Source organism: Lepus europaeus, chromosome 7, assembly GCF_033115175.1.
Source record: "Lepus europaeus isolate LE1 chromosome 7, mLepTim1.pri, whole genome shotgun sequence".
In the NCBI taxonomy this organism is placed as follows: Eukaryota; Metazoa; Chordata; class Mammalia; order Lagomorpha; family Leporidae; genus Lepus; species Lepus europaeus.
This window is the reverse complement of record NC_084833.1, coordinates 30,870,547-30,883,241: the sequence shown is the minus strand read 5'-3', so window position 1 is coordinate 30,883,241 and position 12,695 is coordinate 30,870,547. Positions and strand designations below refer to the sequence as shown.

General features: G+C 57.5%; 1 protein-coding gene across 1 annotated transcript in view; it reads right to left on the bottom strand.

Annotated features, from left to right (window-relative positions):
• The window catches only part of ABTB2 (ankyrin repeat and BTB domain containing 2), a 162,533-nt gene that overhangs the window by 28,734 nt on the left and 121,104 nt on the right, over window positions 1–12,695 (bottom strand). Inside the window, exons 2-3 of the mRNA XM_062196319.1 lie at window positions 10,361–10,507; window positions 3,656–3,869 (exon numbers count right to left, since the gene is read on the bottom strand). Of these exons, the coding sequence (XP_062052303.1) occupies window positions 3,656–3,869; window positions 10,361–10,507 (361 nt within the window). The remainder of the gene's footprint in view (window positions 1–3,655; window positions 3,870–10,360; window positions 10,508–12,695) is intronic.

The following is a 12,695-nucleotide window of genomic DNA, read 5'->3' as shown; positions in this document are numbered from 1 at the left end:
AGAAGACAGTGAAGCCCAGTGTCCCCTCCCCGATAGGGCCCTCTCGCTGGCTAAGGAGTCACGGCACCGGGTGTTTCCAGGCCTCCTGCCAAATCCTAGCCTCCTGGTTTAGAGTCCTGGATACCAGCAGACCCCAAGCCTTCTGAGCATGCCCCCACCCCTCGCCAAGTGGCACCATGAGGGGCCGGTGGAGGGAGGCCAGGGGCTGAGGTCCGGTGGAAGATGACAGCCAATGGGCTGGCGTGTGGCCGAGGGGCCTGCCATGAGTGCCAGTCCCCCGCCATGGCCACCACTCAGAGGTCCCTCAAGGGCTGTCTGCCCCAGCCCCCTGCACCTCCATCCACACGTCCCCCTTCTCTCTGCTTGATGGTGTTTCTGCCAGCCCCCAGTCTCTCCTGTGTGTCTACACGGCCTTCCTCCTCGTTCCTTAGAGGCCCAGGATGCTGGCCCTGCCGCCCATCCCCTCCCCCCTGAGGCTGAGGTCCACCTGATACCTGTCCGGTCTCCTCCAGACCTCAGGTGAGAGAGGCGCCCCCATCTCCCGGGCAACCCTGCACCCCTGGCAGGACGCTCCTTGCTCTGGGAGCCTGCGCTCTGGTGACCACACCCCCTGCGGGGCAGCAGCTGGGACTACTTTTGCGACTTGGGCCCTGCCTTGTGCCTGGAGGGGGCCGGGAGGCAAATCTGCCATGGAGGTGGGGGGGGAAGGAAAAGGAGGAGGAGGAGGGGGAGGAAGAGGAGGAGGAGGAGGAGCAGGATGGAGAGGAGGCGGTGCGGTGGCATCCTAGGTGGGTACAGGGAGGGCCCAGTTGCGACACTGCCCCAGGGTGATGAGGGAGGAGTCCTGGGAGAGGAGAGGCCGGCAGGGCTGGATTGGCCCGATGAGGTGATCCTGCTGGCCAGGGCCCACCCGGTGGTCTTGGAGCTCTAAGATCAGGTCTGAGCAGCCCGCTGGGAAAGCCAGAGCCTGGCAGGGTGAAAAGCAAGGGCTTTCGAGTCGCAGGGACCTGGCTCGAACCCGCGTCCAGCGCTGCCTGCCTCTGGCCTCGTGCCCTGGTTTGTAAGATGGAGATGATGTGGACACATCCCTTGCTGCTGTGTCTCGGGGCACCAGGAACAGGAGCAGGGATGCCGTAGGGAGGGCGTCTGGTGTCATCTCCCTTAGCCCTCTCGGGCAGCAGCCTGAGGCGGGTGCTGCTGGGCTCACAAAGGCACCGGAGGGAAGTGATGTCAGGTGGCCTCCTCATCAAGGGTGGCACCCTCAGCACCCTGAGCTCCCCCAGGCTCCCCGCCAAGCCCCCAAGCAGGCGGCTGTGGGGAGAAGAGCCCCTCCCAGAGAGGACTCAGGCCGCCCAGGGGCAGCGTGTGGCTCAGCAGACAAGCCCGGTGAGCTGCACACCGTCCAGGGCGGGGCCAGGAAGACCCAGCCAGTCCCCTGAGGCAAAGCCCTGGGCCAGACCCCCACAGCCAGCGTCACATCTGGTTACCGCTGAGGTGGGACACACAGGAAGGAACGTCATGCAAACGAGGCAGAGAGGAGAGACAGACGGACATCCCTAGACTCATAGAGGCCGTGCACTCTCAGCTTGGAATGTTCATCACCTCCAGCTACTTCCTGTACTGAGAGAAGGTCCTGAGCTCTGGGGAGGGGGGACCAGGGCTGCGGCAGTGCTGTAAGCCCCAGTGCCTCTGGGGAGGGCTGGCCAGGCTCCGGTGCCACCCTGCATCCCATCGGGGTAGGTGCGAGGGACAGCAGCATGTGCCTGAGCAGCCGGGAACCAGGCCACCAGAGCGCGCTCGGGCTGTCTGCTTGCCCGAGTATTTTTAGGGTGTCCTCCTTTTAGCGTCCGATTTTGAAAATTCTGTATTTTTTTCCTAACAGTGGTTCCAATTTCCTACATGTCTAATACTCATTTGAAATGACTCATGGAAAAATACCTTTGCTACCAATTTATTGGTGCCACAGGCTGTGGTTTCCAAACCATCCGATAGCTAAACACATACACATGTGGACCCTGCTATGCGAGCTTGGCTGTTGGGTTGGGGAGGGCTGGGGTCCCCCAGGGAGAAGACCACAGGGCCCTACAAGGTGTCCAAGGAGGCCAGGGGCCAGTGGCTGCAGAGGCAGGCTTTGCCACAGGCCTGCTGGCCCCATGGCCCAGCGCCACACCACAACTCACACAGCACAGAAGCCCTGCTGCTTCTATGGGCAGCAGACCCAGAGGAGGCTCCTGGGTGACCAGACCAGGCTCGGCACCCTTGGGACTGTCCAAACAGCAAGCGAGCCTGCCCCACCACCTCCTCCCGGCTGTCTTCCTGGCTTTTTCTCCTCTCCAGCCAGCTCCTGAGACTACAGCGCTTTCTCCCCAGAGCAGAACCAGCTGGGCCCATGCCTGTGCTCCGGCCCCACCTGCAGGCTTCCTGCTTGGTGTCCAGCCCTGGGAGGCCCCGCCCAGCCTCACGCTCAACTCCCAGAGAAATGAGACAATGACGACATGATAATGGCACCAGCAATAAGAACTGCAGGGACTCGCATTTCCTGGAACTCTGCTCTGGGTAGAAACAGAGCCACTGTTGCTTCGCTTCTCTTAATAAAGGCAGTGTGGTGCAGTGGTTACCAGGAGCACAGCCTGTGTGCACGTGGCCAGTTCTCGGGCCTCTCTGTGCCTCCACTTGCTCATCCATAGAAAGGGACTACGATAGGCACCCCATTCCTGGTGGTGTGCGAAACGAACGGGCACACACACGTGAAGTGCCTAGCACACAGTTAGTGCTCAACTGCTGGTGACTCTGTGCAATCCACCCGCTTCATTACCAGCTTCCAGCCAAGGAAATGAGGTTCATGGAGGCTTGGAGCCTCGCACCCAGGTCAGGAGGCCCCTGAACACCATAGCTGTCATGCACGTCCGGGCCGTCTGACTCTAGCTTCCAATGTTTGCCGCCTGTCTATGGGATTGCCGGTGTCTTCCTGATGGTGTGGAAATTTGCCTCGACACCTGCAGTCACCTGGGTAGACCAGTTAGCAAAGGCATCCTGTCCTCAAGGGGACACGGCCCCATGTGTGTCCACTACCCATGCCCTTCAGTGAGTTCCCTTGTGCAGTGTGCAACCTGTACATCTGTTCTTAGCTACCCTGTCCTTGAGCTGGAAACGGGTTGGGCTCCTGGGATTGTTTAAACAGTAACCTACTGGAGATCAAAGAGCCAGGGCCACGGCGCTGTCATCTGTAAATGAGCAGAAGGGACAAACCACGCCTGAGATCTCTGACAATGATGATGCCCACGGTGACATCACTGTCATCAAGACGTGACAGCTGTGACTGACAGAGGCCAACTGCCGGCCGGCCACTGTGCTTGGTGCTCTCTCCTCACTGCCCCTCTCCAGGTAAGAAGAACATCTCAGTTTATAAAGAGGCAGCTGGGTCTCAGGGAGCCCCAAGTCCCACACGGAGCCCGAGCCCATATCTGAGCCTCAATGACCTGCACTGCATGGGCCCGGGGTAAAAGATCCAGGCCTGGGTACCTGGATCCCCAGGCCAACCCCACAGGCACGCAGGCCGGCTCCAGGGTTCCAGGGTGCTCTGGTCACTGTGTCAGTCGGCCATGCACATGTGAAAGCATGCCCTAGCAGGTGCGCAGCCCCGGCAGCTCCCTACCGTTCATTGTTCAGTGTCATTCTTGGGGGGTCCAGGTTGGGGTTCTCCATGGACTCCATCTGTGGACATCGCAGGAAGTAGTAGAGTGTGTGCAGGGCGTCGGGGGACCAGGTGATGGGCTGTGGCGGCTGGCGGGCCTGGCGGGCAGGGCTGGCGCCCGGGCACAGCGGGTGGCGCCCCTGCATGTGGTGCATGGCGCGGGAGACCAGGTCACCTGTGCGGGCAGAGAAAAGCAGACAAATCTAAGTCCCTGCCGCGACCTCCCAGGGCTGCTGTGGTTCGGGGTAATTACTGTTTACCCCAGAGCAAGGCGGTGGGGCGGGTGGGCGGGGGTGGAAGCTGTCACCTGCACAGAGAGCAATTCAGTTTCTCTTTCAGTTCCAGCCCTGCCGGCACTTGGCAGGGCTGGGCTCCTCCAGAACTTTCACTAGTGTGGTTTCTTTTTCAACATCCCCACTCTCTCCGCCCCCACGGAGGGAGTCTCTGTGCTCCCTCTCCCAGCCTCTAACAGTCAGTGCCAGGCTCTGGGGCAATCCCCTCCGTGCCGTCTTGTGCAAAGCCCTCTACAGAGAGCGTCACCCTCAGGGACAAACACCTCCATCCCCATTGGCGGGGTCCTCACTACGTGCCAAGAATGCAATGCCCCAGATGGGCGCTTTAGGGCTAAGGGCTCAGTTATTACCCCACTTCACAGATGAGGGAACTGAGGCTTTTCCAACATGCATTTCCTGACCCCACACGTTCTCCTGTGTGGTTGCATTAACTGGCCAAGGTCATGTGGCTGGGAAACGGTAGAGTCTTGGACTGCACAGTTCATGAACTTCACTGTGACCTGCACTGTGGCTGGAGTCTGTGGGGTCCACAGGGGCCCATATCCTGTGTTTCTGCCCAGGGGTCGGGTCTTTTTTCAACATCCCACCAGCCTCAAGCAGGAAGCCTGTGATCATTGTGTGAGGCCACAATGCTGAGACAGGATGGGCTACAGCCGACCCAGACACCTGCCGGCGCCTCTGCAACAGCCCCCGGGGGCCTGAGAATGCAGGGCCCCCCTGTGGGGGTCAACCTTGCCCCCAGCCCCCAGCGACTCCTCACGGAGCCCCTGGGACACCGCGAACCCTAAGCTGGCAGAAGCGGACAGGCTGCGATCTGGCCAGGGAGGCATCGTTGAATGCATGGCAGAAGCAACTCAGCTGTTCTTTAGCCTGCGGGACGCAGCTTCTGGAAGTCTGGGCGTCTGCTGTGAGCGGGGCCTACTGCACAGCGGGCGCTCAGCAAACACCTGGAGAATGAAGGAAGAAGCGGCCTTCTGCGCTCGTCTCATTTTCAAATACTTGTGCAACTTCCGGAGAGGTTTCCGCCGCCCAATGATCCCAGGACAGCCACAGCGATGGTGTCTGGCTTCCGAGCAAGGACAAGTGACACCCCTGGACTGGAGAGCTCCAGGAAGAGCCGTCCTTGTCTCTCATCCTCATCTCCCCACATGCCCTGGGTCCTCACGCCCCCCACGCTCCCAACTCTGCGCATCCCTGCACTGGTAGACCAGCTGTCTGTGTGCTCCTGGCGCACTCCTGGGCCAAGAGCTGGAGGGCAGTGAGCTCCCACACCCGTCCCCATCCTTGAAACTCTGATTTCACTGGTCAAGGGCAGGACCTGGCCACCTGTAGTCTGTCTAATTCCCTTGGTGTTTCCAATCTCCTGTCAACTTATTATCGCTAACGCCTCCTTGTTCATATTCTCTGTCCTGCAGGCGGCCGCTGGAGAGTGCTTCCTTCCAGAGCGACTGCCTACGGTCAAATACTGGCCCCCAGTCCCCAGCGCAGCAGGAGTCTGAGCCCAGAAATGCCAGCGCCCAGCCCTGCCCCCAGGGCTGCTGGGTGGCAGACACTACCATCACAAGCAGCAGCCGGCCCGTCTCGCTCCCGGCCGCTGGCTGGGCCGCTAAGTGGGCAGCAGTAAGTTGACAAACCTGGTTCCTGTTTCTCGGGGTCTGAATGTCACAGATTTTGGCAGGACCACGAGGAGGAGGAAGCCAGGAGTCTGATAGCATCAGCGAGAAATCTCGCTGAAATATCATTTCAAAAGTGTGACAAGGTAGACCTCGTTACCGTTCATTACAGGTATTGTTGTTTTATTGTCATTGGTGGAGAAGCCGCCGGCTGTACTATTGCAGCCACAGCATGGGCTAGAGCACCCAGAAAGCAATCAAAGCCCATCCGAGAGGGTTTCCCAAGAGGCACTGGGAAACCACGAGGGCAGCTGCAGTTGGAGGGCCCCAGCCCCTGCACATCTGGCTGCGGCCAGTTTCTCTCAAAGATCAACAAGCCAGGTGCCTGTGGACAGCTCCGATCCCCTGTCTCAGAGCGCTGCTCGGCACCCGTCTGCAGCCAGAGATCAGCGGCTTTGGATCCTGTCCTAGGGGCTTTTCCTTCCTGGCGCTTCCTATTTTCTCGGCTTTGCGCTAGACATAATAGAGAGATCTAACATTTACAGCCATCCTGGGAGAGGGTGTTTCCACGTACAGACGAGGCAGCAAGCTCACAGAAGGTAACGGATTTGTTCCGTAGGCCAATTAGTGAAAGAATCAGCCAGGCCCTCATGGTGGTGGTGGTGGGGGTGTTCCCCACGTTCCACATGCACGCTCTTGACCTTGGCACCAAGGCTACTGAAAGTGTGGTCTGTGAATCGGAGCAGCTCCACATGCTGTTACTGGTTCACAACAAGTTAATTTCGGAAAGTCAGTGAGTTTTTAAGAACTTCCATAGTTGGGGCTTGTGTTATGGTGAGTGGGTTATACTGCCACCTGCAATGCCAGATCCCATATCAGAGCACTGGCTGCTCCACTTCTGATCCAGCTCCCTGCTAATGTGCCTGGGAAGGCAGCAGAAGGTGGCCCAAGTGCTTGGGCCCCTGCACCTACATGAGGGTCCTGGATGGATTCCTGGCTCCTGGCTTCAGCCTGGCCCAGCCCTGACCATCACAGCCATTTGGGGCATGAACTGGTAGATAGAACAACTTTCTCTCTGTCTCTCCCTCTGTTACTCTGCCTTTCAAATAAATAAAAATAAATAATAAAAAAAACTTTCATAGCAGTTTCACAGAGTAATTTTATGTCTATCTAACCCAGTCATAATTTTAAAAATGTGGCTCGTATTTTATGTGTCTTATTTCAGTTTCTAGACATTGTCTCCATTGTAGTTTATAAAAGGTTTGACCTGTAGCAGTCTGGGGGCTGGGCTGGCTCTGGGTCTAGCGCAGGTGGCTCCTAGAGCTGTCTCGGAAATGTCCCGGAGCTTGAGAAGCGAGTAGGAAGCTCAGGGGAGCCGGGGTCTGCAGCCCAGCCACGCCCAGCAGGCAGGGGAAGGCAAGCCCCTCCTGCCCCCCTGCCCTAGGTGCCATAAAAGACCTGATTAGAGGTGCTGCAGGTTTCACCCTGGTCCTTCCAACCCTCATTAGGCGCCATCCAATAAAAACAGCGGGGCAAGAGTCTGCAAGTTAGCACTGTCTTCAGAAGACGGCTTCCAACACGTGGCTGGCTGCCCTCAAAGAGAAGTGTTTGGTTTTGTTTATTTCTCGCTCCTTCCATTTAAAGCTTTCCTGGGCAGACAGCGGCAGCACAAAACACAAAAGCCCCTGCTTTCCGGGGCCGCAGGACTGGATACCGAGAGAGACTTCTCCCTCTCCCTGGCAGGCTGGTCTCGGGAGGTGCAGGGAGGGCGCCCAGGTAGGACCCAGGGAAAACTCTGAGGTCCCAGGAGCTCAGCGCCAAGTATCAGTAGCCTCATTAAGGTCTTTCGCCTCGGAGAGAAAAGCGCAACAGTGCCTCCGCCTCGGACTCCTCCCTCCTCCACAGCCCTCTCGCAGAAACCTTGGTTTCAGAGGGCGGGACAGACACAGCCTGTTCTGCTGTCCCTGGAAAGATGCTAAGGCGATGCTGCTTCTCTGTGACCTGGGGAGTGGCGGGGGCCAGGGCGGGGCTGGATCACAGGAGCGGTGTGGGAGACAAACCCTGGCGGGACAGGACCCGTCCCCTGTAAGACATACACACGTGCACACACACATACATGTGCACATGGGTTGTGCATAGGTACACATGCATTGCACTCCCTGAGCATCAGGTACTGCTGTCTGTGCCAGGGATATGGTTCTAAGCACCAGGGAGACAAAATCAATCAAGTCTGTATGAGTTAGAGGAGAGAGGTGAGAGACTACTCACAAGTAAGTTCAGCCTTTCAAATGAATAAAGAAATCTTAAAAAAATAATAAGTAAATTCAGGGGCACTCCAAAAAGTTCATGGAAAAGTGGAATTAAAAGATGTTTATTTCAGTGTGAAGAAAATTTTTTGGAAAACATAACCTGTGTTTTCCGAGAACATTTTCAAGACCCTGCATATCTCATGCATGTTAAGTGGTGACCAGTGCTTTGAGAAAAACAAAAGTTGCAAGAGGAAAGACAGAGCGAGGGTGGGCGCTCACTGGCACAGGTGCTCCGGGAAGCCTGCTGGGTAAAATGCCATTTCAGTGGAGGCTTGAGCGAGTGAACCACATACTTGGGTGTCACGGGGAAACATCTTAGGCAATGGGAGTAGCCAGTGCAAAGGCCCTGGGGTGGTCCTACTTTGGGTCGGGGGCTGAGGTGAGGAGTTTGGATTTTGCTGACCATGCGGGGAGTCATGGGGGTGGACAGGACGGAGGGGACAGACAGCAGGCAGATGAGTGACATACCCTGACTTCTGTTTTCCACAGCCCTGGGCTTGGCTGGGTGGGTGGCGGTGGCAGGGGTAAAAGGGGCAGAAGAAAACCTGGACAGTCTCAGCCGGCAGAGCCAACAGGGTGTGCTCTCTGGGACTGCAGGAATGGCGCCCTGGAGTTGCTGAGTGCCCCCGCTGGGCCTGGCGTGGATTCCAAAGGAAAAGCAAAGCTTGCCCTAGGCTTGCCTGAGTGGCTGGTGGCTGGGCTGCTGGCCCCGTGAAGGAAGCCCATGGCCTTGATGACTGAGAGCGAGGTCCCAAGGCCAGGCACAGTGGGAGTCCAGCCCTAGATCTGAGCCTCTCCTCTGAGCCCCACTTCCCTCCTCAGCAGGTGCCTCCATAAGCAGGAAACCGAGAGTCTCAAGTCCTGCTTTCTCTCCTGCCCCGTTAGGGATCTGCAACCTTGAACCTGACACATTCAGTTCCTGTCCTGGGGAAGGGGAGGAGGGAGAATGGGAGGAAGCAGGAAGGTTTGGCATTCACCGCTCAGGGCCCAGAAGACCTGAGGATGTCACAAACGGACGAGGCTGGGGCCATCCACGGGGTAGACTCAACAGAACACGGGGTTGGAAGCACAGTGTGTGCTTTGGCTTCTTAAGTAGCAGGAATGGGGCTGGCACTGTGGCATAGCGGGTAAGCCTCCGCCTGTGGTGCCAGCATCCCAGATGGGTGCCAGTGAAAGTCCCAGCTGCTCCACTTCTGATCCAGCTCCCTGCTAATGAGCCTGGGAAAGCAGTGGGAGATGGCCCAAGTCCTTAGGCCCCTGCACCCACGTGGGAGACCTGGAAAAAGCTCCTGGCTCCTGGCTTCAGATCAGCACAGCTCTAGCCATTGCAGCCAACTGGGGAGTGAACCAGTGGATGGAAGACCTCTCTCCCTCTCTCTCTCTTTCTCTGTCTGTAACTATGCCTTTCAAATAAATAAATAAATCCTAAAAAAAGAAAAAAAAAAAAAAAAAGGAACAAGGGTAAGGAGAGGAAGAGCCGGGAGATGGCCTGGGCCTTTGTGCCCCTAACACGCGTTGGAAGCCACTGTCAAATGCAGAGGGTCAATGTCAGGGGGCTCCGACTGTGTCCCCTGGAGCCCCAAAGTCAGAGACGGCCCAGGGCTACCGCAGAGCTGGGGAAGGGAGCCATGGGACCCTCCCTCCTCCTGCCAGAGTAGCCGTGTAGGCGTCTTCCTTCCTTTGACTGTGCTGAGGCTTTGGGGGCTTTCTTTCCAGAAAGAGCACCACTGGCGACTTCAGAGCTCTGTGGCAGCAGGTGAAATAAGAGAAACAGGCAGGGGCCGGCGCTGTGGCGGAGTGGGTAAAGCCACCGCCTGCGGTGCCTACGTCCCGCATGGGCACTGGTTCCAGTCCCAGCTGCTCCACTTCCGATCCAGCTCACTGCTAATGCACCTGGGAAGGCAGTGGAAGATGGCCCAAGTGCTTGGGCCCCTGCATCCAAGTGGCTTCAACCTGGCTCACTACTGGCCATTGTGGCCATCTGGGGAGTGAACCAGTACATGAAAGATCTCTCTGTCTTTCCCTCTTTCTCTCTGTAATTCTGCTTTTTGAAATAAATAAATGAATCTTTAAAAAAGAAAGAAAAGGAAAGAAAACCAGGCCGGCTATAAGCTAGCCAGGACTTAACCCACTTAATTGCTTTTTAGCTCCCAATGACAGCGCCGTGAGGCTGGATGGGGCTCAGGGGCACTCGATCATCTGAATTTTCAAGAGAAATCAGAAATGCAGATTTACATGGGATTAAACCTACACACTGACCACACCGTGTCCTTGGCCACCACTTTGTCACCCATGGCTTGGGAAGATAAGAAGCGTGGAGGGGGAGAGGATGGGGGAGGGGGAGTAGGGGGAGGGGGAGGCAGGCGGCAGAGGGAGAACGCAGTGAGTTCTTCCCCGGCTTGTCTCTGCAATCCCTGCCCCACTGCCCGCTGCTGCAGAGGCCACACTTACTCAGCTCTGAGATGCTGCCCACGCAGGTGGCCAGGAGGGACTGCTCCAGGGTCCGGAGCTCCAGCTGCGCGTAGGCGTCGGCTCGCTCATCGTGGCCCAGGGCCCCGCCATTGTAGGGACTGAAGTAGGCGGGAAGGGACAGGACACCTGTGGGAAGCAAGGCAGACAGGTCAGACTCAGGAGGGAGGGGAGGCCATGTGGACCCTGCTCCCCCTCCCCCGACACAGCAGGTGTCAGAGCCTGGAGGAGGATCCGCAACTCTTCCCCAGTGCGGTTGGCTTTTCTCTGAGCTGCCCAAGGAACCAGCCTGCCTCGGTTCATGGGCCATTCATTTGTGCACTGAGCACCTGACTCAGGATCTGGGGGTGACAGAGAGCTGGACCTGCGTTCCCACGGCCCTGGACTGGCTGAGTCAGAGGCAGGTGCCCGTCCTGCCCACTCAAAGGGGCAGTGTTGCCCGCACAGTCGTCCCACTTCTGCACGCTGCCCTGCTCTGCCTCAAGTCCCCAGGGGCTGCAAGCCACACAAGGAAGGCTACTGCTTTCTCTGCTCCAAGAGGGAGTGTCCCAGTCACTGGCCAAGTCCAATTAGTGTTTCTCATTAGCACGTCAGCGGCCGCGGGCCGGAGCTGTTGGAATCAATCCCAAGGGGCAATCACAGCCCATCCCTTTCCCCAGCTCACTGTGTTCCTTCTTAGAAAGCACCAGTGGGGGCCATGGAGATTCCGGCTGCAGGCAGATTCCCAACTTTGGGGTAGCTGCGCTTCCTTGGTGCAAACCATCCCCACCCCGAATTCGTGTTTGTTTGCTTTTAGAAAAATACCCACGGAAATTTCATCAATCACTTTTGTTATGGGGGGGAAAAATCTCTTAAAATTCCTTGAGATAACTGGAGAGCCCCTGGGACAGGGCCAAGCCCCGGCTGGGAATCTGGATCCTGAGCGCGTGTGATATGATGGGGGATGAGGACTGGGCTGGGTGGTGTGGCGCAGTGGTGAGCGCAGGGCCTGCAAGGGCATTGGCAGGGCTCAGAACTCTGGCTCCTCAGTTAGCGGCCATGTGAGCGGACTCTCCGGGTTGGTCCATTGTGTGTTAACCAGAGACGGTGCAAGCACCTGGCTCGTGAGGATTCCCTCTGAGTTACCGGAGTCCATGCTCCAGCTGGTGCGGGGCTCACACTGCCTAGTGCGGCTGCCGTTTCTGTCCTTTGCGTTGTCAATGAACGCGGACTCTATTCGCACGATCGCCTCTGCTCTCTCTGGAACCCTAGGGCATGGGCTCCGCTTTCGAGAGTGGGGGACTGACATTGGGAGAGTTCAAGTAACTTGCTCAGGTAGCGTGGCAGGGCTGGGAGCCCAGAGGCTGACGAACACATCCCCTCCACCCCGCCCCGGGCTCACACCTGGCTGTCCCTCCTGTCATGTACAGGGCTGACTGCACAGCATGGCATCAAAGCGTTTTCTCAAGGCTCTGTTTTGTCGGCAGGAGCGGGGAGAGGATGTACTGGGGTCTCCCCTGCACCCACCCCCAGCCAGGGGTCTGGTTCCCTTAAAGCAGCCAGTCTCCCCGACAGCGGGTAACCAAGCACATTAGGAGGGGCTGGGCTGTAAGCATCCAAACAAACACGACGAAGCCGAAAGCCATCCCGCCTGTGGGCTCCGACTCGGGGCAGCCCAAACAGCTGGGAGGGCCCGGCACGGCCCCGCTCCTCCAGAAATAACACTGGAGACATATGGCTCAAATTTACAGCGCTAAGGGCAAGGGGATAGGAAATTCAGCTGATTTGTCAGAGGATTCCCAGAGAGAAATATTATGTCAGTGGATCTGGTAACAGGAGCTGGCAGCCCCATTAATAATCGTTCCTGTTTTCCCAGTCATCACCCACCCAAAGGGGCTTTCACCTAATACTGAGGCATAAGTCATTAGGAACCCATTATTATTATTAATAATAACCGATCGCTTCTGCATAGTACCTTTCGCTTTTTACATGGAGTAATGGATTCTTTAAGCATGGGAGATAGGGCAGCTACCGCTGACTGTTACCAGGCTGACTACGTGCCAGGCCCTGCGGCAGCTCACCTGCCTGAGCACCTGCAACCTCCCCCGGCCTTCAGGACGTCTTATTCTCACCCATCTTACAGATAGCAAAATGGAGGCCCCACGAAGTGAAGCGACCGGGCCCAAGGTCAAGGAGGGCCAGACGTGGAACAGCAGCTGGTGAAATGCCCGTGGCCTCCTGGTCCTTCAGCAAGCTAAGCAAACCCCAGGTGTTGGAGGGAAGAGAGGTTCCCCGTGGGCCTGGGGTTTGACAGGGGGAAACTTAAAGACAGACACAG